General features: G+C 46.2%; 1 protein-coding gene and 1 long non-coding RNA gene across 8 annotated transcripts; one reads left to right on the top strand and one right to left on the bottom strand.

Annotated features, from left to right (window-relative positions):
• Nucleotides 1–695: 695 nt before the first annotated feature.
• On the bottom strand, nt 696–19,184 carry Garin1b (golgi associated RAB2 interactor 1B). Of its 7 annotated transcripts, none has more exons than XM_059257466.1 (9): nt 19,065–19,182; nt 17,808–18,201; nt 16,370–16,554; nt 13,300–13,552; nt 11,197–11,318; nt 7,571–7,614; nt 6,101–6,147; nt 2,925–3,092; nt 696–1,192 (listed from the first exon to the last, which is right to left on the bottom strand). In XM_059257466.1, exons 2-9 carry the CDS (start codon nt 18,054–18,056, stop codon nt 1,103–1,105), a joined length of 1,158 nt encoding a protein of 385 aa, XP_059113449.1. In that variant the 5' UTR covers nt 18,057–18,201; nt 19,065–19,182; the 3' UTR covers nt 696–1,102. The 7 variants fall into 7 exon arrangements, with proteins under 7 accessions (XP_059113449.1, XP_059113450.1, XP_059113454.1 ...); XM_059257467.1 differs by having other exon boundaries at nt 7,571–7,608; XM_059257471.1 differs by lacking the exon at nt 16,370–16,554 and having other exon boundaries at nt 19,065–19,184.
• Nucleotides 18,183–26,049, top strand: LOC131906738 (uncharacterized). Its single transcript, XR_009378190.1, has 2 exons — nt 18,183–18,392; nt 25,808–26,049. It is a non-coding gene; the product is annotated as an uncharacterized LOC131906738 (long non-coding RNA).

The raw sequence follows: 26,049 nt of genomic DNA, 5'->3' as shown, positions 1-26,049 counted from the left end.
GTTTGAACAACAAAAGGAAAGAAAATTCACCCTACCTTAAGACTTTGTCTTCCGATCTCCTGGAAAAAATTGTTCCTAAGAGGGGCTGGTGATAAAACTCAGGTTGTGGGGTGCTTGCCTAGCATGTATGAGGCCCTGTGTTTGGTAAACCGGGAGTGATTGAAAAGGCCTGTAATCCCAGCATCTATGAGGTAGGATAGGTGAGACCCTCTCTGTCCTCTCTCTCCCTCCTTCTCTCCCTTCTCTCTCCTCTGTCCCCCTCCTCTCTCTCTCTCCCCTCTCTCCTCTCTCTCTCCTCTCTCTCTCCCTCTCTCTCTCTCTCTCTCTCTCTCTCTCTCTCTCTCTCTCTCCCTCCCTCCCTCCCTCCAAACCTCCCTCCAAACCTCCCTCTCTCTATGGTTGAGACAGGGTTTCTCTGTGTAACAGCCTTGACTGACTTGGAACTCCCTTTGTATGTAGACCAGGCTGGCCTCAAAAACCAGAGATCCACCTGCCTCTGCATCCTGAGTGCTGGGATTAAAGGCGTGCGCCACCGCTGCCTGGAAGAGACCCTATCTCAAAACCCAAACAAAAGATTGTTCTTCAGCTTTCAACCCACCTCAGGGTGAACAAGCCTGAACTGGGCAATAGGCAGAGGAAGAAGGATGAAGTTGTTCCAGCGTGACCTGAGCAGAGAGGAAACCACACTTCTCTCCTTGGTTTATGGCTTTACTCTTTAAATTAGATAAATAGACGCTTGGCGGGGCATCTCTCAGAGATGTGTTTCTTGTCTAGTTCTCTTCAGCTTTTCTCCCGGGTCTCTTCTATTTCCTTGTGTTGCTACTTTTCTCTCTGCATCTCTTCTCTGACTCCCTCCTGCCAGCTTCCATGTCGCCTCTGCTTTGTTGGTGTGCACAGCTATGCTGGGATCGCTTCCCTCATCTTGCTCCTCTCCTGGCTGTCTTTTGGGGAAGGCATGCCCGGCCCATGGGATGCAGGTTGCTCTACTCTCAGGTGGTGGTGAGCGTACGTGGAGAGGCTGACCGGTGAGGAGGCCCTCCTGTCAGTGCTGTGATAACTTGGGTTTGTTCCGAGGGGCAATTTCCTCCGCCCTTCTGTCCAGTTAGAGCCCCCCGCAACCGAATACTGAAGAGAAGTCCTGGTGTAGGCTGCATAAACTCTCCCCAGTGGGAAAGGACTCGTCATATAGTTCCTGTGAGTGCCGAAGAGAAAAGTGGTCAATATCATATAGGTTATCTGAAGAACTCTTCTGCAGATACATAGACACAGTAACGGCCCTTTGTCTGTGGGGGGTTTTGTCTCCTGACAACTCTAAACTGTATAGATGTCATTTCTTCTGATAGATACAAATTAGATACAGTTTAACTCATAGGCATGGTATGAGATTAGCAAACAGTTGTGATCTAACAAAAGTTATGTGACTGTGGTTTCTCTCTCAATATTGAATCGCTATTTAATTTTTGGACTGTATTTGGTTGTGGCTAACTGAAACCTTGGAAAGTGAAACCCCAGGAGGGGGCACTTGTTCTTATTTACATTTTAATTTTTAATTTATTATCTGGATGGGTGGATATGTGCATGTGAGTGCAGGAGTCTGTGGAGGCGTGACATGTCAGATCTGGAGTTGGAGTTACAGGTAGTAACTGAAGTGAGTCACCTGAAGTGAGTCCTGGGAACCAAATTCAGGTCCTCTGGAAAGCACCATGCTTTCTTAACTGCAGGACGACCACTCTGGCCTCTATTTACACTTAAAACATTTCAGTTATTAATAAATGGTCGTTTGGCAGAGTTTCATTGATTTTACTTCATATGATATTGTTTCATATGATATTATTTCACTGATAACACCTAAAATTTTTATTACATTTATTTGTTTTGTGTATGTATTGTGTATAGATCATGAAAATAGGAAGGGATCATGGGAAGGCAGGAAGACATCCTGATGAGAGAAAAGATGCAGTGGGCATATGGAGGACAGTGAGGAGGGTACAGGAGAGCAAAGTATAATGACATCTATCATGAAATGCCATAGTGATTGCTTGCACACTGGCGGGATCGCCATTAAGGTTTATCTGAGGTGTAATTATTACTAACTGAAAACAAGAAAAATGCCATAGTGAAACCATAGCTTTGTATGTTCACTTAAAAATTACTTTAAACATAAAGTTTTTTTTTTTTTTTTGCAAATACAAAAATAAATTTTTTTTTTTTGAGACAGGGTTTCTCTGTGTAGTTTTGGTGCCTATTCTAGATCTTGCTCTGTAGACCAGGCTGGCCTCAAACTCAGAGATCCACCTAGCTCTGTCTCCCGAGTGCTGGGATTAAAGGTGTGAGCCCACCACCTGGCTAAGTATTTTTATTTTTATGAATTAGAAAAACCTAACTTAACCCACCTTCTATAGGACTCTGTCAGACACAGTGCATAGAAGGTACTTCACAATGCTTGTTGAATAAATGTAGGATAGGTGGGGAGCCTTGGAGCGTGGGAAGAGAAAGGCTGGGACCCCAGGGAAGTTTGTTCTCACCCTGCGGTCTAGCTCCCTCTCCCTCTTGCTGCCCCACCATTAGCTAGGGAGACACCAAGAGCTTCAGGGAAGGGAAAGGGCGGGAAGAGCCACAGGAACTGCTGAGCTCCAGGAGCAGCCCCGTGCTCTTGAGCACCAGCTGACCAGTCTGCCCTTCAGTGCCACTTGTGGGGACTCTGGGGTTTCTGGAGATACCACACTGTAGAATTTCAGTCCATATCATGGGAGGCCAAGAAGACAAGGGAGAAGAGCAGAGGGTGAGGTCGCTGCGGCCAGCCACCCAGCCTCTCACATAGCATTTGGAGTCGCCCCGAGGACCCTAGGACACCCTCTTGATTCTGAGCTTCAACTCCAGCTCATCCCATGAAGGCCTCCAGATCAATCCCATCACCACTATACCTCAAGGTAGGGACAGCCGTGGCCTGCTGGAGGCAGCCAGAGTGCCGAGGAGCGAGAGGGGCTGTGGCCCAGAGGGGTTCTCTCTTTCCCACTCTCCATAAGTGAATGCGTCCCTCCAACTGAGATCACGGGTACAGGGGACACTCTCTTCACTGGGAGTAGCTTTATCTGGTTAAGAAAAGGAATGCATTTGCACTCTGGTTCACAGAACATGCTGGAAGTTAATAGCTAATAATTGTGGGGAGAGGAAGTCATTATACACGAAACATGTCAGACAATTACACGTTCTTGCTTTTATTATTGGTGGCAAGTCTCCCACAATCCTCATTTTACAGATAAGGACTGAGGTCCACAGAAGCTGATTAACTTACTTATGGCCACATTGTGATGAGGCAGAGTCAATATGCAAAGCCACCCAACCTGTCACCAGAGCCTCTGTTCTTAACCACTACATCATGTGGCAAAATAGCCTCAGTAAATGGAGAGAAACGTCATGGTTGGGACAGGTTAACCGAGTAAATCTCCCCAAGGATATTCAGTCAGCTGAAGTGACAATGGCATTGAAGCCAGTAGAGCAAAGCCAGAGCCTATTCTTAGACCCTTTGCCCCTGGCTATTCCAAATGTAACCAAACCTTGGGATCAGTTGGGATCATATTAGAAATGCCTGGTTTCAAGGCCTTATGTCCAGGTCTAATGAATTAGAAATAGCATTTTAGCAAGACCACAGGTTGACTTGTGAGCCCGCTAGTGGGGACACACAGGTGAACTATTGGGGCCCCTGGCTGTCTAGACTGCATATAGACCCCCAAGCCCATCCTCCTGAGCTCTTGTGCAGCCAAGGTTGGTCTTGAGCTTCTGATTTCTCCTCTCCTTGCCTCCCAAGGGCTGGGATTACAGGTATACACCGCAATGTCCAACTGAGTGTGTGCATGAGTGCCTCGGTGCATGTGTGTCTGTGTGTGCATGTGTGTCTGTGTGTGTGTGTGTGTGTGTGTGTGTGTGTGTGTGTGTGTGTGTGTGCTTGTGTGAGTAGGTACAAGTGAATGAAGTTTCTCTTAGAGACTGGAGGCATCTGATCCCCCTCCTCCCTCTGGAGCTGGAGTTACAGGCAGTTCTGAGCTACTCAGAGTGGATGCTAGGAACCAAACTCAGATCCTCTGGAAGAGCAATATGCATTCTGGACCACTGGGACAATCTGTAAGATGAATTGCTAAATGGTCTTATTAATAAAAAACCCGGAGCCAGATATTGGGGTAAAAACCTGAGAGATCAGAGGAATAGGAAAAGCCACAGCCAACCTCACCTTATCAGCCCTCGGCCTCCAAAGAGACCTGCTTCCTGTATACCCACACCTATATGCCTTTCTGTTCTGCCATCTCACTTCCTCTCTCCGCCCAGCTACATCACTTCCTCTTTCTGCTCAGCTCTATCACTTCCTGTCTGTCTGTACAGACCTCTAGACCTTTATGGTTAACTAGTGTTGGAATTTAAGGCCTGTGCCACCACGCCTGGCTCTGTTCCCAGTGTGGCCTTGAACTCACAGAGATCTGGATGAATCTCTGCTTCCCAAATGCTTGGATTAAAGGCGTGTGCTACCATTGCCTGACTTCTTTCTTTAATATAGTGGCTGGCTTTTTCCTCTGATCCTCAGATAAGCTTTATTGGGGTACACAGATAAAATATCACTACAACAATCTCTAAAGCCCCATGGGTTCTTGGAGTCAAACCCAGGTCCTCATTCTTTTTTTTAATTTCTTTTTTTTAATTTCTTTTTTTTAATTAATTTATTTATTATGTATACAATGTTCTGCCTGTATGTATGTCCGTAGGCCAGAAGAGGGCACCAGATCTCATTATAGATGGTTATGAGCCACCATGTGGGTGCTGGGGATTGAACTCAGGTCCTCTGAAGAACAGCCAGTGCTCTTAACCTCTGAGCCATCTCTCCAGCCCACAGGTCCTAATTCTTACAAGGCAAGTACTTTACTGACTGATTTATTTCCTGCCCTTCTTTTTTTAATTCAGAAGTTCCAATAGAAGGTTTAGGGCATGGTTCAGTAGGAGACAGCAAGAGTCCTAAGAGCCTGGCATGTAACTTCCCTTTCCTGCCCAGTACTTGACTCAGCAAGAAAACAAGGTATTCCGGGCGGTGGTGGCACACACCTGTAATCCCAGCACTCGGGAGGCAGAGGCAGGCGGATCTATGTGAGTTCAAGGCTAGCCTGGTCTACAGAGCTAGTCCAGGACAGGTTTCAAAGCTACAGAGAAACCCTGTCTCGAACCCCCCTCCAAAAAAAAGAAAAAATAAGAAAACAAGGTACAGAGAACAACCTAGTGTGGATGATTAAAATCAACCTAAGAACATTCCAACCTCAGATATCCTGAAATTCCCTGTGGTGTTGTTTGAGGCTTTAGTAAGATCCTATGTAGCCCAGGCTATCCTGTAACTTGCCTTATAGACAAAGTTGGCCTTAAACTTAAGTCATTTCTCCTAACTCAGCTTTCCAAGTACTGGGATGGCAGGTATGCACTGCCACACCTGATTGGATATCCTGAAATTCTAAACCTTTTCTCTTCAGTCCCGGCACTCATTAAAAATATTCTTGAACATTCTGTTTTCCTGACCTCAAACCTCATAGAATATTTTAAAGTGTGTGTATATTTGTGAATATGCTTGAATGTTATATAAAAACAGAAAAAAACAGTAGGCATCGTGTCAAAAGGTGAGAAGGCAGTCCCAGACGAGGAGGCAGTGGGGCTCTGCTCACCTGTCAGGACTCAGAGACGGCAGCCTCCCTCTCCGTCTTCAGTGCTGAGTGCAGTCCTCCTTCAGCACAGCTTTCGTTAGTACCTGCTGCACTTCTTTTTAACCGAGTACGTTTAAAAATTCAGACCTGAGCCGGGCGGTGGTGGTGCACGCCTTTAATCCCAGCACTCGGGAGGCAGAGGCAGGAGGATCGCTGTGAGTTCGAGGCCAGCCTGGTCTACAAAGTGAGTTCCAGGAAAGGCGCAAAGCTACACAGAGAAACCCTGTCTCGAACCCCCCCCCCCAAAAAAAAATCAGACCTGGAGGCTTCTCTTGAAAAAAAATAGAGTATCTGATGATACCAGGCCAGTATCTGACGATCTGTGCCAGTATGGCAGCAATTAATCAAGTCTCAACTAAAACACTCACTGCTTTTGTTGCCTCTGGCTCCTCCACTCTCGACTGTCCTCTTGATGCTAAAAACAGGGGTCAGTTGCCAGCAGTAGCTTCTTTGTTTTCTAGATTGACTTACTGTGTTTTCTGTGTGTGACTATTTTGCTAACATGTATGTCTGTGCACCACATACATGGCTGGTGCCCATGGAGGCCAGAAGAGGGTGTTGGGTCCCCCAGGACTGGAGCTACATTCAGGTGTGAGCTGTCATGGGAACTGGAAATCGAACCTGGGTCCTCTGCACGAGCAGCGAGTGTTCCTAACCACTGAGCCACCTCTCCATCTCTCAGTAGTTGTTTTAAATATCACAAGGTAAGAGTCAACCATTCCTTTTGCTCATGTTCCCTCAGACCTTTATCTATTTATTCCACCTGTAGACATATGATTTGGATCCTAGTTCTCCCAGGATCTACAATCTCCTTTACATTTTAAAATACAGCATGATGTGGCTGTCTCTGAGCCAGAATGGAGAATTAATTTGTCAACGGTCTTAGGTCCAGACATTTATTCAACTCCCATTATGTCCCCAGTGCTTGCTGCTATAGATGACTTAAGAGGCGTGGATGCAATTTAACATTCATTAAGAAATAAGCCTTAAGCCTATAAGAGAACCAGAGAATAGTGTGAGAGGTTACGAGGAGGAAAGTTGAGTCTTGGCAGGAGCATGTGGTACAGGATTTAGGACAGATGGGGTTTAGAGCAGCTCCTCAGGGGAAGGAAGTGGGCTGGGGATGACTAAAGTATGAGGAAGCATGCTTGAAATGTGCCTGGAACAGATGTGGCTGGAGTAGCTTTGAGGCAGGGAGCATGTTATCAGGTGAGACAGGAAAGATGGGGGAGCTGATAAAGGACCACATCCAGGAGACTCGGGGTGGATTAGAACTTGGCAACAGGGAACCAGCTGCTGCGTCTAGAATGTCACGTTTTCTCACATGGCCTCATCTCCTCCATCTTTCCTGATCCTATCAAATATGCCAATGCCCTGAAAGGAGTGAATGACTCTGTCGTTATGTACCTCTGGCACCCAAGCATGAACTTTGAATGTTGTCTAGAAAGGAGTTTCTGTAACTTTGGTACGTACCCGTGTGACTCCATCCCCCTGAGAGAAGGCAGTGTGGCACTTAAAGAGCCTCTGGTGCATGTTTTTGAGTAAGTCAATGAATCAACAAATGGATACTGCGGATGTGAGAGGAAGGGACTGCTATTCGTTTTGTGGAACTGGAAATGGAGAACATAGAAACGTCTCAAGGAAATAGATGAGTAGGACTGGGTGCCAAATTGACTTTCTTGGCCCAAAAGCCCAGAGAGATACCCATTGTGGCATAGGGATACTATGGTACTCCTGATGGCATCCAGGAGGCCAGAGGGGGCATTGCGAGGGATCTGAGTCCTATACCTACACAGCAGCTAGCTTGCCCCAGCACGCATCCCTGCATCCTTCCTTACCTGAGCTGGTCTTGTTGGTCTGAATCTTTTTGCTCCTCCTAGCACTCCAGTCATTTCAGGGTCAAGGAAACAAAGACCAAAAGTTAAGGAGAAGAACAGTGAACTTGGGTGGGTTTTGGTAATGTTTTTCCTGTCTTTTTTTTTTGGTGGGGGGACATGGTCTCACGTATCTGACACTGGCCCCAAACTCACTATGTAGCTGAGGATGACTCTGAACTCCCGACCTTCCTGCCTCCTGAGTGCTGGAATTACAGATGTGCACCAGTGTGCCTGGTTTATGCCGTGCTGCAGATCAAACTCAGGCTTTGTGTGTGCTGCAGCAAGCGCTCTACAAACTGAGCTGCATGCTCAGCCCTGAAGTCAGTCATATCTCAAAGCTTATCCCTAGTTAGACTTTTCCTGATACAAAAGATTTAGAGGCAGATAGAAATATGGAAAAGGCCAGCTGTTGCTATACTGGGTGGGTATGATGCATATTATGTTTCCAGAAGAGAAAAGGGAAAGAGGAGGTGGGATGGGAGGAGGTAGGGGCCAGAGCCCACAGCTCTGATTCGTCTGAGGAGGAGGGCTGTGACCCTATCTTGGATCTTGCATCTCAGCCATGCATGCTATTTACTGTTCAGTGGCATGTTGCTGCTAATGAGCAAGAACTGATGATAACTGCAACCAGCCTGGAAAGTGCCTGAATCTAAGGCATCGTCACACAGGGCTTTATTCTGGGAAACTGAGGAAGCTAAATGTCTGTACAGAGCAGCTATTGAGATAACAGGGAGGCAGAAGTGATCCTCTCCACTTCTTTCTCAAATCTCCCTGACCCATTTTATACATGCCAGTCCAGACCAGTCCAGCTGCTTCTCTGGTCTCTCTGAGTCTCTTCTCTTTCCCTTACAATTAACTGTAAGTGTAGCTGGAGTGACCTTTTCCAAATGGAAATTGGATCATAGTAACCTCCATGAATAAAATGCAGCTAAGGCTCCGCTCCACTGAACGTAACCCTCCACATGGCCGTGTTTCCCTAAACCCACCAAGGTTCTTCCTCTGGACAAAGCCTCAGCCATTTGTTTCCTCAACCTGTCTGGCTCTCCGCCTCCCCTGTTCTTTTTGTCTAGTGCCTATTTCTCTTTCAGAGCTTAGTTCCCTCTGACCTTCTGGAATTAAAAGCCAGAGACTGGTGGCAGGCTCCCTTTTCCTTTGGGGGTAGAGCACCTAAATTTGGTGGAGTATTGTTGTTTTGAGACATGCTAGCCTAAGTTGGCTTCAAACTCACAGGAGTCTTCCTACCACAGCCTCCTGAGTGTTTGAGATTACAGGCATGTGCCACCATCTCAGACTGAAAATACTTAGTTTTGACTGGGCTTGTGTCTAAACGAGAATGTGCTTTTCAGCCTCCCTTGCAGCTAATTTGGTCTATGGGACTGAGTTACAGCTAGTAACTCAGCATGAGATATATGCAAAAGGGTTTGTGGTGGTTTGAATGAGTAATGCACGTCACACACACACACACACACACACACACACACACACACACACACTCATAGGCTTGAGCGTCTGAACACTCAGTCCCCTGTTGGTGGCCCTGTTCTGAGAGTTTAGGTGGTACTGTCTTGTAAAAGAAAGTGTGAGCCGGGCGTGGGCTTTGGGATTAAAAGCCTCGTGCCCCTTCCAGTTAGGTCTCTTTGCTTTGTATTTGCACTTGAAAATGTGAACTCTCAGCTTCCCATTCCTGCTGCTGTGCCTGCCACTGGCTGCTCTGTCTGCTAGCCACGATGATGGGCTCTTACTGCTCTACAGCCATGAGCCCCAACAAACCTCATTGTATAAGTTACCGTGGTCATGGCAACCACAATGGAAAAGTAGCTAATACAGTGTTCTATAAATAGTAAGTTAGCTGGGGACTGTGGTCATGTCTGTACTCTCAGGCAGGAAGATCCTAAATTCTGAGGCAGCATTGCCAACACAAGACTGTTTCAAAAACAAACAAAGAAGCCAGGTACTGTGGCACATGTCTCTAATTCTAGGACTTAGGAAGGTCAGGAGTTCAAGGTCATCTCTCTAGGTACTTAACAAGTTTCAGGCCTGCTGTGCACAGTGATTTAATAATTTGACACAATTAAAAACTTGCTTCAATATGAAATATTTGCTCTATTAGAATTCAGCACTAGTTCAGAATATGACATTCTTTTGTTTGGTTTGGTTTTTGGCTTTGTGTCTTTTGAGGCAGGGTTTCTCTGTGTAGCCCTGGCTGTACTGGAACTAGCTCTGTAGACCAGGCTGTCCTCAAACTCTCAGAGATCCGCCTGCCTTTGCCTCCCAAATGCTGGGATTAAAGGTGTAAGCCACCACAGCCCAGAATATGGCATTCTATGTAAACATTTCTTAATTACAGTTTTCTGTATGTTATATACAGTGACAGTCTTTTGTACAAACCATTAAATCTTTCCCAAGACAATTAGTAACACACATTAATATTTATTGAGATCTCACTCATATCTGCTTCCCAGTCTGACAAAGAACACGCACGCTAAGCGCTTATGAGCTCATGGAATCCCTCCCAACAGTATCCAGATGAGGCTGTCTGTCATCTTTTAGGTATTAAAGCACCTCCTCTGAGCTCTCTTACTTTCCAGCTTCCCACCCCAGCACTCTTTGGTTTGTCTCTGAGCTACTCTAACTGGTTCCTGTTGTGACAAAACCCCTCCTCCTGGCTGACAGGCAGCTGAGTGGTAGAGCCCTTGCTTAGAAAGCTTGAGGCCCTAAATTCAATCCCCAAGACAGAGGGAGGGGGTATCTCTTCTATCTGTCACCAGGAATGGGGGTACAGATTTTCTTATAATTCCAGCACTTGGGAGGTGGAGGCAGAAGGACCAGGAATTAAAGATCATTCTTGACTACATGGGGAATTTGAAGCCAACCTGGGCTACATGAGATCCTATCTTAAAACAAAAGAAGTTCCTTCTTTTGACACTTCATTTTTCTCTTCTGATGATATTTACTAATTCATTTGTGGGTTTCCTTCTCTGTTCGTAGCCCAAACTAGTCTGGAACTCATCCTGGGCTAGCCTCAGCTTTGAAACAGTCAGCTTGCCTCAGCCCCTTTCTCAGCGCTGGGATGATAGATATGGGTCACCCCACCCAACTTCCTGTCTCCCGCATCACACCGAATATCTCTATACAGGGCCATTTCTTCCGGCATAGAGAAGATAGGCCTGTGCTGGAGCATCCCAGGAGTCTATACTTTAGGAACATCCTCAGGAGCTCTATTAAGTCTGAACAAGAGGCCCAGTAAATAGGGGGATGAACCCAGGACACAGCAGGGTTTAAAACAATGTGGTTTGCCTCTACAGAATTAGATACTGGGTTAGAATTTCGCTTTCATTCTTCCATGCCTGTTACTAACTCATTTTCATTGCTGGAGAAATATTTCCATTTCTATACAACTCCTCTGGAGTCAGGCCTACCTTGCTTGCTGTCTGGAGATAGAGACTAAGGCAATGGGAACAGGAAAGATTGTCCAGAGACGAGGCACTGTGTGTCAAGTCCCCAGCTGTGCTCCTTTACCAAGGGTCTCACTGCTGGGACCTTCCGGGCTAGGGGAAAGGAGGGCTAGCCTGATTTAAATCATGTACCTGTACTGTTTCTGCTGATGCAAGTCGGCAAAGATCTGCGAGAGGGCCTCACTCTCCCCCTGGGCCATCAGCTGCATGAGGCTCTCACTGGGCTGGGGACTTGAAGGTTTCTTTTGCACTAACTATACGGAGAAAGAAGAAGAAAACAAGAGGTTAAGCCTTGGGCTCTGTGCATTTTCTTAACAACAATCTCTAGACTCTGAAACATCAGGACCCAACCTCTCCCGTTAGGCAGCCATGCCGGCTGCTCACGGAAGCAGTTCTCCTTGTTGGTAGCTCAGTGTTTGGTATAAATATCCTTTGATGCTTTAAAGGTAAGGTCTTCATTGTCACCTGCCAACATAGATTTAGTAGCAACTTAATATGAATTTTAATAGCTAGTGCTACTAGTTTTTATACTTAAATGTATATATTATGAAGGTTAATGTTTCAGAAACTAATTCCTGGGGTTGGGGATTTAGCTCAGTGGTAGAGCGCTAAGTGCAAGGCCCTGGGTTCGGTCCTCAGCTCCAGGGAAGAAAAGAAAAAGAAACTAATTTCTCTAAGAAGAGTCCTATATACAGTCGCTTTGCGGATATGTAGCGCATTTGTACCTGTTCATGTGTGTTATGTGTTATATGTGTACATGGACTGATTGTAGCACACGCCTGTATCTAAGCACTTGGAGGCTAACGCAGGAGGATCTGGAATTGTAAGCCATCCTGGGTTCTACACCAGGATCCTGCCTGGCAACAGAATGCCTGCAGTTATGTTCCCAAGAGTGCCACCAACAAGGAATTATGTAAGGTTCCGTTTAACAAAAGGATGTTGGGTTTGGGGATTCAGCTCCATGGCAGAGCGCTTGCCTGTCAAGCGCAAGACCTTGGGTTCGGTCCTCAGCCTTGGAAAGAGAAAAGGTAACAAAGGATGTCAATGAGTAAAGAGCTGGATGCCCAGAACACACATAAAACAGGATGCAGTAGCTCATGTATGAAACCCCAGAGCGCCTATAGAGAGATGGGAACCGGAGACAGGAGAATCCACAAATGGTCGAGGGCCAGTTAGCCTGGAGTGCACAGAGGAGAACCAGGGACTCTGTCTCAAGTAAGGTAGAAGATGGGGATCAACACCTCAGACTGTCCTCTGACTTCTACATGTGTGCCATGGCACACGTGTGCACACACACACACACATACACACACACACACATACACACACACACACACAGTGGGGGGAGGCAGGAAGGGAGAGCTGGTAAGAACAGAGAATGAAAAAACTAAAAAAAACTCCCTCATGGGCTAGGGAGATGGCTTAGTAGGTCAGAGTGCTTGGGAAAGAATTAGGACCTGAGTTCAGATCCCCAGGATCCATGTAAAGAGCCATTTATAGCAGTGGCGCAAACCTCTAACCCCAGCACTGAGGGATTGGGGAGCAGAGACAGGAGAATTGTTGGGGCTTGCTGGCCACCAGCCCAGCAAAAATCCCTCAAGCTCCAGGTTCTGTGAAATACCCTATCTCAGAGGAATAAGGCAAAGAAGGACAAAGGAATGTACCTCAAGTCTTCCTTTGGGCTAGGCACGCTCCTCACAGTGCATACAACCACCCAACATACACACACACACACACACACACACACACGCACGCACGCACGCACGCACGCACGCACGCACGCACGCACACACGCACGTACCCAAGCATGCGAATGCGCATGAATGTATACCAGAAAAGTCTCTTTCGGCCTGGCATGGTAGAACGTGCCTGTACTTGGGAGCTGGAGAAAGGAAGTTCAGGATTTCAAGGCCAGCTTTGGCTACATAGAAAGTTTGAGGCCAGCTTGGGCTCCATGAGACTCTATCTCAAAAAGCCAAACAAAAAACTAAGCAAAAACAAAACCCTCCTCTCTTGTTCCTTTTCACTGAATGGTGGTGATGGCTGACGGCTGCACAACGGTGTACCTCTACTGGAAGTCTGTGTACTTAGAAAGGGGTATTCTGTGCTTATAAACACTACCATGTCTGGAATAGAGTTAAAGCTGAGGGTACCTACTCAGGCACTCAGCAGCAGCTGCTCAAATCTCCCTCCAACTCTGGTCTGGGCTGAAGGCTAGCAATGGAGATTTCTTACCTCAGACTTTCCACATGGGCTGCAGAGGCTCTTGGGTACCAGGCAGTGAGTAACAAGGATGCTAGGGTCCTTGGTGGTGATGGACAGACCCTTCTGCAAAATTTGAACCAGGCGGATCCAAAAGTGGAAGACAGTCTCAGGATGGTCAGGGTGGAGCTTTAGGAAGTAGATCTTCTCGGTGACTGTCCTTAACCTCAGGATGCGTTCATGGTGGTCATAGATCTGGAGCTCCACAAACTTCAAAGGGAGAATGCTAAGGACATAGAAGAAGACACCTGGACAACCCCATCACTTTTGACATGTCTCCTCGAGGGTGGAGGCTTTTAGGGGCAGCAAAGAGAGCTCTTGGCCAATGACGCTCAAACTCTGGGAAAAGCAGACTTCCCTGGAGCACTTGATACAGACTCTCCAAGACAGTCTCAAAGATTCAGATTCAGTAGGTCTGGGCTGTGGCCCGGGGACCTGCTTCTCTCACTGATTCTCATGCCAGTGTTCCCTGGGTCCTGTGCCACAGCTGTAGCTCAGGAGTAAGGTGGCCGGACACATGGGGTTTTGCCATTTCTCTCTTGAAAATAGGAAGGGAGCTGACCCACCTGCACAGCTTACTCATTCATTATGATACTCTCATGGCTCCAAGACTGTCCAAATGAGCCGACTCAAGGACCTGGCTTAGATCCAACGGTAGTCACCTGCAGTGGGCGGGACTTGCTACAGGTATACCAACAGCATAATAGGGGAGCTCTGGTACGAGGTCGCTTGGAGGGATGAAGGGGTTTCCTGGACCTCTGGTAACATCTAGAGATTCTTGAGATGACTGGCCTTTTGTGGCTTGAGTGTCAAATGTCCCCAGAGGCTTATTTGTTTAACACATGGTCCCCAGCTAATGGTGCCATTTTGGGAAGGTTATGGAACCTTTAGAAGGAGGAAGTACATCACTGCAGGGAGAGCTTTGAGGTTTTATAGCCAGACCTCATTTCCTGTTCTGTTTCTTGTTTAGATGCCATATGATCAGCCAGCTTCATGCTCTTGCCAGTGTGTCTCCCCTTCCCTGCCACAAAAGGCTCTGTCCCCCTGGAACTTGAAGCCAAAATGTGCCTTCTCTCCCCTGGCTGCTTTACATTGGGGTATTTTTTTATCACAGCAACAGAAAGGAAATTGAAACACAGCCCAAGCAAGCATCAAGAAGGGCAGTTCTATCCCAAGCATCATGCTGCTCTCCAGCCCCACGGGGGACTTAGGCGATTCGCTTTGTAGAGAGAAACTACAGCCAGTGACTCGTGATACAAAAATCCAGTCTAGGCAGTTGCACACCCAGGCCTGAGAATCATGCCTCTCCCGAGCAGCTATCCATCTGCAGCTCTCACTGACTCATTATTCCTCAACCAAAGGCTCGGAGGTTTCCTGCTGAATCAGAAGAGTGAAGCGAGAAGGCAAGTGTGCTTGGAGACCAGCCTCCGCTCCTGCCCATGTAAAGCTTCCCTTTGCACCAAACAGTCTGCCCTTCCAGTGAAAGCCCTGCCCTGTCTCACGGGACCTGTGTGTGTTGTACGCATGCATGTTTGTCAGGTGTGAGCTTGCCCATGCATGCGTTTGTGTGTGGAAGCCAAGGGTCAATGTCACTGTCTTCCTCTGTTGATGTCCACTATTTAAAAAATGTTTGTTTGTTTGTTTTGAGACAGGGTCTTACTATGTAGTTCTGCCTGTCCTGGAACTCACTCTGTAGACCAGGCTGGCCTAGAACACACAGAGATCCACCTGCCTCTGCCTCCCGAGTACTGGATTTAAAGGTGTGTATCACTACGTCCAGTTTAAATTTTTATTTTATTATTTGTTGTTGTGTGTATGGGAAGTCTGTGTGCATGTATGTCTGTGCACCACATGTATGCAGTGTCCACAGAATCCAGAAAAAAGTGTCTGATCTCCTGAGACTGGAGTTACAGACAGTTGTTAACTGTACCAAAGAGGAGCCCGTGCTTTTAACCACTGAGCCATCTCTCCGGCCCCCACCATCTTCTTATGAAAGAAAAAGAGCAGTTGTTGCTCTTGTAGAAGACCTGGCAATCACATGGCAATTCATAACCTTCTTTAACTCCAGTTCCAGGGGATCTGACACCCTCTTCTGACCTCCACAGGCATTGGGCACACACATGGCACACAGATATACATGCAGGTAAAACATTCACATGTGTAAAACAAAGTTAGTAGAACTTTTAAAAAATATTAAAAATTTTAATTAAAAAATAATTAAAAATAAGAAAAAGGCACTCATGAGGAAGGAAGTGGGCTAGTGAGTTGAGAAGACGGTCACACAAAAACCTCCACCAAAATCACTGAGACATTTCTCACTGAACCCGGAGCTTACGGTTTTTCATTGGGCTAGCCCAGCTGTCCCTGGGCTCCAGCTCTCTTCCTCCACCCCTCGTCCTGTCACTGGGATTGCAGGCACGCGTCGCACTTGCCCTCTGTGTGAATGCCGATGATCCAAACTCAGATGCTCACACATATCATGCCATCTCCAACTGAGACATCTGTCTCCCCATCCCCCCACCTATCTGTGTACATATGTGTTTGGGGGGGTATGTGTGCATGTGTCCACAGGTCAGTGTCATTCCTTAAGTGTTGTCCACCTTGGTTTTTAATCAGAGCATCTCACTAAACCTGGAGCTTACTAGTTTAGGCGAAGCTGGGTGGCCAGCAAACCCCAAGGATCCACTCATCTCTTCCTCCCAGTGCTGGGATTACCCATGTGTACCACTATACCTATTTTTTTTTAACACGGGTTCTGGGGTTTACCCTCAGGTTTCCCCCAGTGCATGTTTGGAATATGAGCACTCAGAAGGAGGAGGCAAGTAGATCCAGAGTCCAGGGCAGCCTTGACTGCATAGTGGCTTCATGGTCAGCCTGGGCTATAAAAGATTTTGTTTAAAACAAAATGAAAGAGAATTCCAATGAATTTCACTGCAATGGCTTCTCGGGTCCTCCCCATCTTGAGTTTAGCACCAGGTGGCCTCCACCTTGGCCTGCCTTCTACCCCACTCATCCCTCATTCCCATCTGCATTGATTGCTTACCTCTTCAGGATGATGCTCGGGGCTGTGGATGGTCTGTTCCATGTCTGGCTCTGCCCCTGAAGCCATTTGACTCTGGCCATAAGGAGGATGTTCGGAAGGGGTAGGCAAGGCACGGAGGAGGTCACCCCAAGGGCCATGGTGTTGGAGGCTCTGTAGATTTTTTTCCAGTTTCTGCCCCTTTTGACCTGTAACGCAGCCCCCAGGCCCAGCCTGAGCATTTGGTAAAAGCAGCAGGACGTTTTTAGCCAAGTTTCTTCACTCAGCACTAATGTTTGTTTTTCATAGCTCTGGCTGGCCTAGAACTCACTGTGTAGACCAGGACCTGAGAGATCTGCCTGCTCTGCCTCCTGAGTGCTGGGGTTAAAGGACTGTGCCACCACACTATGACAGCCACTTAGCTCTTTGTGGGAGGAAGGCTATGCTGTGTTGTGGAGTGTTTAGCCGTGTCCTTGGCCTCTGTCCCCTAGACGCCCATAGCAAACTGCTACCCAAATTCTGACAACGGAAAATGCTGCCTCAGACATTGCCAAATGTTCCTTGGAAATGAGGGCTTAACCACTGCTTTTTGGCAAGCATTTTAACCTGTATTGGTTTGAAAACTCTAGTGGGGTTTGTGGGTGCCTTTAAAATTACTCTTTAGCTATTTAAACAAGACAAAATGAAACAAAACAGGGTTTTACTCTATAGTCCAGGCTAGACTCATTCTCACGGGCATCCTCCTGTCTCAGCCTCCTGAGTGCTGCTGGGATTACAGATGTGAGCTACCATGTGGATTTCTCTAACAGGATTTAAAGGACCTACTATTAACACAAGAGCAAGAAAATAACCTTGGAGTTTCTTAGCATTTACTTCGTGTCTGTGGATCCTCCCTTGACAGCTTCCTGGCTTTGCTTTGAAAACAGTCATCCACATGGTCCTTCCATTTATTCTAGGTTCTGTCTGGTCCAAGGGGAGCCCAGGCAAGGAGAGAAAAACACACCAAGTGCCGCCTAGACCATGTACTTGGCTTGCTGTGTTTAAATGGATTTGTCCAGGTCCCATGCACAATGGCACCTCCCCACCAGCGAGCAGAGACTGGACTCTGGACCCACGTTTCTCTGAGTCCTGACGTCCTATTCTTTGCCAATCAGTAATTCTGTTCCTAGTCCTCAAAGGTCATCTCCTTTCACTGCCTTAACTTGGCATCAGGTGACAGACCTGAAAATGACATAAATTAGGGGTTCCAATGCCTAATCCTCCACTCAGCAAAGGATGCCTGACCTTTCTTGTTGGGCGTACACTTACAGGAGAAACCCTAGTCAGCCTCGTGTCTCAGGCCCTTGAGCTTTCCTGCCTCAGTTTATCTCCCACCACAGTTCTAGGGATAACTCTTTTGGTCACATCTTAGGAATAGACTTAGAAGAATCAAGGAGTGCTGTTCTGAGTCACCCAAGAGTACCTGGACAAAGTTGCTTTCAAACACCACGGAGTTAGGAAACAGGTTGAATTCTGGAGAATGGACCATCTGGCAGAGTAGTCCTTCCTCCACACCCAGGCCCACTCCAGGGTTCGGCTCCCTATCCACAGGCAAGAGGCCCCTGAATTTTCCCCAGGCATTCAAGGAAGGGAAGGTTGTATAAGATCTTATAACTTTTACAGTCTTCTTCGAATTCCACCAAGACGTTCTAGGTGGAACTGATGTCATCATGTCTGCACATGCTTAGGGGCCCTCTGCACAGTTGTCCTGGGATCTGTTTCTTCCCTTCTGACCATGGGCAGCTGGCCAAGGCCTAGGGGGCAGCCAGTCAGCTCACAATGATGAATGGATGACATCATGAAAAACCACAGCAGGCCTGCAAGAAAGGGAAGTAGTCGGGGGAGCCTCCCATTTCCTCCTGAGCCAGTGTAGTTCACTTATGCACTGACATGCCAAGTCCCTCTCTGGGGCCGCCTACCTGGAACAGTCACAGAACTTGCTGGGAAAGCCTGAGGCAGACAGGAAGCAAGGGCTGGTAGGAGGCTCCCACTACTGCCCAGAAGGAAGGTATTTCCTGACTCTCAGCCCGTGTGTATGTGTGTGTGTGTGTGTGTGTGTGTGTGTGTGTGTGTGTGTGTGTGTGTTTTACTGGGATTGAACCCAGGGCCCCATACATGCTGTACAAGTGCCCTGCCACTCAGCTATGTTCCCAGTTCACACAGAACTTGAACTTGCCATATTTCTGTCTCAGCCTCCTGAGTTGCCTGCAGCATGAAGTTCAAGCTCCACTACTTCCATTACATTTGATTGATTGATTGATTGATTGATTGATTGACTGGTGTATGTGTGTGCACACATAGAGTGCCACAGCACGTGTGAAAGTCAGAGAACAACTTATGGGAATCAATTCCCTCCTTCCACCCTACAGGGTCTGGGGATAAAACTCAGGCCATTAGGCTTGGTGATGAGGTACATACCTTTACCTACTGAAGCATCTCATCTCACCACTGAGCCATCTTGCTGGCCAGTCCCTGACTCTCTCAGTTCAAATTATCCTAAACAATGTGAAGAGCTGATATCTATTCAAAACTAGTTTCCAGAGCCTCATATGATATAATCCCCTCCACACACCCTGGTTTAGCATGACATCAGCCTCTCACATTCTGGCTTAAAATGACGTGAATCTCCCACACCCTGGTTTAGCATGATGTGAGCTCCCACCCCTGCACCCTGACTTACGTGCAAGAACCATTTCTGCTTCTAGAAGAGCTGCTGGCACCTGTTCTCTGCCTGCTATGGCTGGCTGGTTGCAGCTGCAGGATTTTTCCCTTAAGAAGTCAAAACTGAAGGAGCAGGAGAAGTAATTAGTTTCTTAAGACAAGGCTGACCAGCTTGTGGGGGGAGGGTGCGGGGCAGCACCACATCCTTGTCTCGGTGATAATGTACCTCCCCAAGAGCCAGAGGAAGAGGAAAAAAATCCAAATTCTGGGCATGGGATAGGTCAAAGAACTAAGCAGCCTGACAACCATTCAAAGTCAATTTAAGGAGAAATAGTATTCTAACTTGGAAAAAATTCTAGGATTTGGTAATGTTGAGGTCAAATGTGATAAACTCAGAAAAATGGTTTGGCAACCAGATATACAAAGGATGGGCCTAGATATGAGTCCTTTATTTCATCATAAAGTCAGAGAGAGTCTGAGGGTTATGAGGCTTTCCCAGTCTGGTTCCAACAGCCCTCTTCTCTGGCCATGAGGCTACGCCCGCCCAACCACCTGTTATAGCTCCCTGGGTAGCACTGAGATGTCCAACTCACATTCTTCATTTTCTTTTGCTTACTACATAGGGGAAAAATGTGCCCCGAGGTAAGATTCTCTAAGGATGGGGTCATAGACCACACCCTGTGGTTTGCATTTCCTTGGAAACCAAAAACATGGTACAAAAGTGATGGCTGTTAATAAGCTGTGCTCCCTTTTCACGGTTAGCACTTAACCACAACACAGCCTGTGAGCTAGATACAGGGCTGGGCAAACATAACCACTGAGACATCCCAAAGTCAACTGGGAAGTTGCCTTTGCTCTTTTCCATCTAGGGACACTAAGCTGGCTTCCATGGTGTTCCTCTACCTCAGTGGAGGGAGGCTTTAGCACTGGTCTAGAAAGTTAATTATGAAAACACTTTTGGCTCTAAAGATGCTAAGCAATTGTATAAATGGTGTTTCAAGGTGTCTATCTTCTCCTCCTTGTCCCCACTAGCCTTCTAACACCAGTGTATCTTCCACTTCTTTCTGCTAAACACAACATTGTTTACAATTATGAAAAAGAAGGAAGAGAGACAAAAGAGATAATCTCAAGACTAGAAAAGTTCTTCTAGATTTACTTAGTATGTCTATTTGATGTCCATTTCTGTGGTATGTAATTATTGACATTTACTCAGACATAGGCCATCTGGAATAGAGTACATTGTGTGGCTTCCCTTGCAGCTAGGTAAGGCAATCTGACTATTCTACTGAAAGACACATAAGCTCAAGTGATATTTCTGTGAGGAATTATTTTAGGGAGAAAGCACCCCTCTTCCCTATCCCTATCTCCCTTCCTACTACCCCTGCGCCCCCCCCCCCATGCTGGACTAAAACTTCTGTTCCAGTTCTGAACTGTGAATTTCTTTTTTGGTGAGGATGGGTTTGAGGCAGGGTTTCTCTGTGTAATTTTGGTGTCTGTTCTGTATCTCACTCTGTAGACCAGGCTGGCCTGGAACTCACAGAGATCTGCCTGGCTCTGCCTCCCGAGTGCTGGGATTAAAGGCGTGCGCCACCACTGCCCGGCATGAATTTCTATTTATGAGAAAAAACAAATGAGGAATTTTTTTACATATACTTACTATTTTGTATGTGGGTGTGTATGTGGGGTGGTGTGTATGTGTATATGTAGCACACATGTGGAGGTTGGAGGGAGTCTGCTCTCTTCCGCCACCGTGTGGGGTCCAGGGATTGGGACTACAGCAAGCACCAGAACATGTCTCTCCTGAACCACCTCCACCAAATTTGGAATTTTTTAATTAGATTGAATCAAACCTAAAACTGGCTGGTGCTACTAGCATAAAACTCCTGTTCACTCTTCAGGAATAATTTTTTTTTCTTTCTTTTTTTTTTTTTAAGATTTTATTTATTATGTGTACAGTGTTCTGTCTGCATATACACCTGCAGGCCAGAAGAGGGCGCCAGATCTCATTACAGATGGTTGGGAGCCACCATGTGGTTGCTGGGAATTGAACTCAGGACCTCTGGAAGAACAACAGCCAGTGCTCTTAACCGCTGAGCCATCTCTCCAGCCCTTCAGGAATAATTTTACAGCAAATGATACTGCTATTTACCAATCATTCTAGGTGATAAGGAAAATAAAGTTAATTTTCAGGACTTAGCATGACAAACTGTGGCTTCTGAGGAGTGTAACTGTTTACTTCAACACTAGAAAACTCTGCTTCTGTGTTCCTCGTGTGTAAAGTGGTACTAGTATTACCATAATCACTTTTTTTTTCCCCCGAGACAAGGTTTCTCTATATAACAGTCATGGCCGTCCTGGAACTAGCTCTGTAGACCAGGCTGGTCTGGAATTCAGAGAGATCTGCCTGCCTTTGCCTCCTGAGTGCTGGGATTAAAGGCATGCATCACCACCACTATTCTTTGAATATTTGATGGCGGTAACTGCGATGACTTCTGGAGAGACATGTTCTGATGCTTGCTTAAAGTAACCCGAATTTCTGGGGGTCAGTCAGTGCTGGATCTAGGCTTTGTGCAGTTTAGGGCATGCTATTTAAAGATTTCCCTTCCTTCCTTCCTTCCTTCCTTCCTTCCTTCCTTCCTTCCTTCCTTCCTTCCTTGTTCTTTTCAAGTCAGAGTCTCACTATGTAGCTCTGGCTGTCCTGGAACTTATTTCTTAGACCAGGCTGGCCTCAAACTCACAAAGATCTATCTGTCTCACCTAAGGGTACATTACCATTTCCCTAAACAACTAAAATTATTGTTGCATCTGGCTTATCATAAATCAGTGTCCAACCCAAGAGCTGACCTTTCCCTTTAGTTTATTTTTATCTAGTAAAGTTTCTTTCTTAGGATACTAAACAGTGAGCTGTACTGCAGAATGCTCCACTTTCTGGGTTTGCCTTGTTGCTTCCTCGTGCTGATGTTTAGGTTAGTTCTCCAGCCACTAACCTGTTATGAAATAGAAGTTACAGCTAAAGAGATTTTTAAATTTAAAACAAACATTTCATTTAAAATTAAAAATGGTCTCCATTTCTTAGTAAAGATCTACAGTGGGATCTGTACAAAGAACTGCTCTCCCCTCCTCGACTAATGCCAACAGGAACATATACATTAAATGACTGTATATCAGAAGAGAAGTGATTTCAGAAAACGGGAGAAAATATTTGACGAGAATCTTCTCTGTACTTCAATGGACATGAAACATAATGTGAAAAAAGAATAATGGAACCAGAATAAGATGGGAAGAGAAAAGGAAGAAACAGAAGAAAGAAAAACACTTAAATGCTCGAAGCCACATCAGAAGCTGCAGCTGATGTGACAGAAAAATGAGTCATCGATATGGGTGACAGACTTGCCAACATCCCACGGAAGGCCACAGAGCGGGTGACTCTTCACAGTGACAGAAGGACACAGTGGCGGGAGGGACATCGCCTAGTGTGACAGTTATGTCAACTCGGCATGGCTAGCGCTCCTTTGAAGGGAAAAATGAATGGAATTGAACAAAAGTAGACAAAAATAGGACCACCACCAACAACAACAAAGTTACTTCTGAAACTAAACAAAACCCACTCGCTATGGCAACACAACAGGACTTACCATATTTCAAGGAGACTGGGTAAATACACTAGAGAGGCAAGAATGGCTTGTAAGAGACTCTACGTTACTGGAATAAAAAGAGAAGCATCCTACTGTAAATATCCAGAGGGATGAAGCTGACAGTCTACTGAGCTAACAAGACAGGATGGCCTCAGATTTCTCAGAACTTTTAGATGACACAAGACAATGGAACAGTAGAGAAAGAATGCTGAGGAGAAAGAATGTGGTCCCAGAATTCTAGAGACAGCCTGAGGTTCATTCAATTGTAATGGCAGCAAAAATAATCTCAAAACGTTAGACACACGGGGCTGTAGAGAGATAGCTCAGCCGTTAAGAACACGGGCTGCTCTTCCAGAGGTCCTGACAACCATCTGTAATGAGATCTGGTGCCCTCTTCTGGCCTGCAGGCATACATGCAAGACAGAACACTGAATACATAATAAATAATAAATCTCTAAAAAACAACAAAAACTAAATGTACACAATAAATAAGTACACATTTAAAAAGAAAGACAAGCATTGCGATCGCAATGTCCTGAGTACGTATGTGAAAGAGTCCCATGACACTGAGTTCTATGTTCTTATACCTCTGGTCCTTGAACGGCATCTAGGGGAGGCATGGGTGTGATGTTTATTCTCTGTCCAGGGCAATGTGCTTGAACACTTTAAGAGGGCAATAAAGTCCCACTTAGGATACACTGTATCATTCTGTGTTAACAGAAGACAAGACACCTTCAGATACACTGGCAATTATTAATATCCCAGAGCAGTGTTTTGTTTGAGCATGGTTCAAAATTTTATTTTAGTGATATTTAATAAAAACCAATTATCTGTATCTGTGGCAAGACAAAGAAGTGGATTTATTTATTCTAAGTTAGGTAGGAATCAAAGACAGTCAAAACGAGGAAAGTCCTCTCTGAGATTATCTCTAGATTTCTACATTTGGGATTGTTTTCATTCAAGTAATTCAAGTGATTACTCCAGTAAGTTAGTGACCTTAACCTTAAGAGTCCTAAATGCTTACTTTATTTATATTTTACTACACTTACTTGTGTGTGTGTGTGTGTGTGTGTGTGTACCGAAGTGTACATGTCAGAGGACAACTTGCCATAGTCAGTTCTCCAGTACTCTCCTTCCACCATGTGAGTCCCAGGGATTAAACTCAGGACCTCAGACTTGACAAGTACCTTCACACACACACACACACACACACACACACACACACACACACACACTGAGCCATCTCTTCAGCCCCTAAACACATTATATGCTGAAGCCTTTGTTGGTCCATATTTTCAAGCCCTGCTTTTGAATTTCTCCAGCCCGGCCCCTGTGGTTTGTCTCCGCAAATCAACGTTGCCTAAGGTTCTTAGTGGTCCCTTGTGAACCTTGGCGGGTGGAGGACATGGATCAAAAGTACACTTTTCTCTGCATTCGGTGTTACCAGCTGCTCACTCCCCTTGTCACCGTCTCAGCGCCAGGGTAGTCTTTGTTAACCCTCTGCTATTTTTCTAGAGACTTCCAAGGACAATGGTGAAGCCCCAATCTAATTTCTGTCAGAGTTAACAGAGTTAAGTGGGTGTATCTTTTTTTGTTTGTTTTGTTTTGTTTTGTTTTTTCGAGACAGGGTTTCTCTGTTCAGGCTAGCCTCGAACTCACAGAGATCCGCCTGGCTCTGCCTCCCGAGTGCTGGGATTAAAGGCATGTGCCACCACCGCCTGGCAAGTGGGTGTATCTTGATGTTACTCCTTCAGGGTATTTTCTCGTCTCTGAATTCTACCTCAGAACCTTAAGAGGCATCCTTACTTTGTTCCAGAGATGGTTTTGGCAAATGCCATGTCCTGGAGGCCGTTAATCAATTCTAGATGACACTGTTTTGTTACCTTTCCCTTTCAGATGCTGTGTTCCTTGGCCTTTAGATGCTTTACCAATCCCTTGTGTGCTGTTATTTTCAGCTAAGAAACAGTTTCTGGGAAATCAGTTTCTAGGAGAAGCCAGGACAAGAACGTTCCCTCATTTGCAGGAAGACAGTGCTGGGGATAGCCAGAGCTGGTAATGGTGGAAATGCATCTGCCTAACTACCTTTAATTGGGTTTCTGGTAGGAACTAGGCACCAGGGGATACACAAACGATTGAACGAGCCGCATATGGTTGGCAGATGGATGCCTGCACAGCATCCCTTGCCTGGGAACAGCATGGCTTCAATTAGACACCGGAAGGGACCTGCCAACCCAAGACAGAGGGGGTTTGTTGGAAGGCCGCTAAGGGCTCTCAACTCCAACTGGGTTAAGGAAACTAAGAGAATAGAGGAACAATAACCTGAAGAGAAAGGATGATGGTGAGGACGTTATCTTCAGGAAGGTGGTCGACAACCTTGCTCGTGATATAACATCAGAAAGAGAGCACCAGGTAGCCAGGTCCACATCATGGAGGTGGAGGGTCAGGAGAGGGGGTGGTTACTGGGCAGGGGGTGGGAGTGGAAACATTCTAGAGAAATCTTATATGACCATGGGGCAGAACTGAGTCACTCTCCACTACCCCTCTGGTCTCCTACCTGGCCTGACTGTTGGCCAAACTACATGGAGACCAGAGGTGATGAGCTCTTCTGTGTAGTCCACACAGATCTGCCAGGGAACAGGTAGAAACTTGAGATCTCAAGTCCAGATCGTCCATCTTTGGGAAGTGGTGTTAATCCTCACCTTCCCTCCCTTCTCCACACACTCGCCCTTCACCAATCCTCCAAGCAGATGTTGGTAACTTCGGTTAAATCTTTAACCGCTGTTTGCAGTATTTTACAAATAGTTGCAAATATAACACATCCATGAAGTATACTTTCTTTTTCTAATTTTTTTCTCCTCAGAGTTTTTCATTTTCTTGTTTTTAATCCTAATTTTTTACATCAGCTCCACCCTATAGTGCGCCTCTGGAGCACTCAGATCCATCGGTCAAGCGCCCTCTGCTGAGGACTGTCGGCTAGCGTCTGAGCTATCCCTTCTCCCGAATCCTGGGTGCTCCTTCACTCAGTTCCTACATGGAACTTGTTAGTCACAGCCCTGCCATTTTGTAAAGCTCCTCCATGTTGGTTGAACAGTGACAATTACCAAAATTACAGTAATTTGTTTTTCAGAACTAAAGTAACTTGTTCTTCTGGATTCTTGCCCTCCTCACCCTGCACTGCCGCACCAGAGACAGCCTGACAGCAAGCACACGAGGACTATTCATCCATCACGGGACAGAGCCGCCTCCTGCCTCTGAACCTTATAGGAAAGGACTTCTGCTATGCCTCACAGGCCTGAACTCCCCTCAGAACTCCCAACAGGCTGTCTGGCTATGTGTTAATACCTTTCCTAATAAACCTATTGCTCAGTG

Source organism: Peromyscus eremicus, chromosome 3 (assembly GCF_949786415.1).
Source record: "Peromyscus eremicus chromosome 3, PerEre_H2_v1, whole genome shotgun sequence".
Lineage (NCBI taxonomy): Eukaryota > Metazoa > Chordata > Mammalia > Rodentia > Cricetidae > Peromyscus > Peromyscus eremicus.
This window is presented reverse-complemented; position numbering and strand designations above follow the sequence as displayed.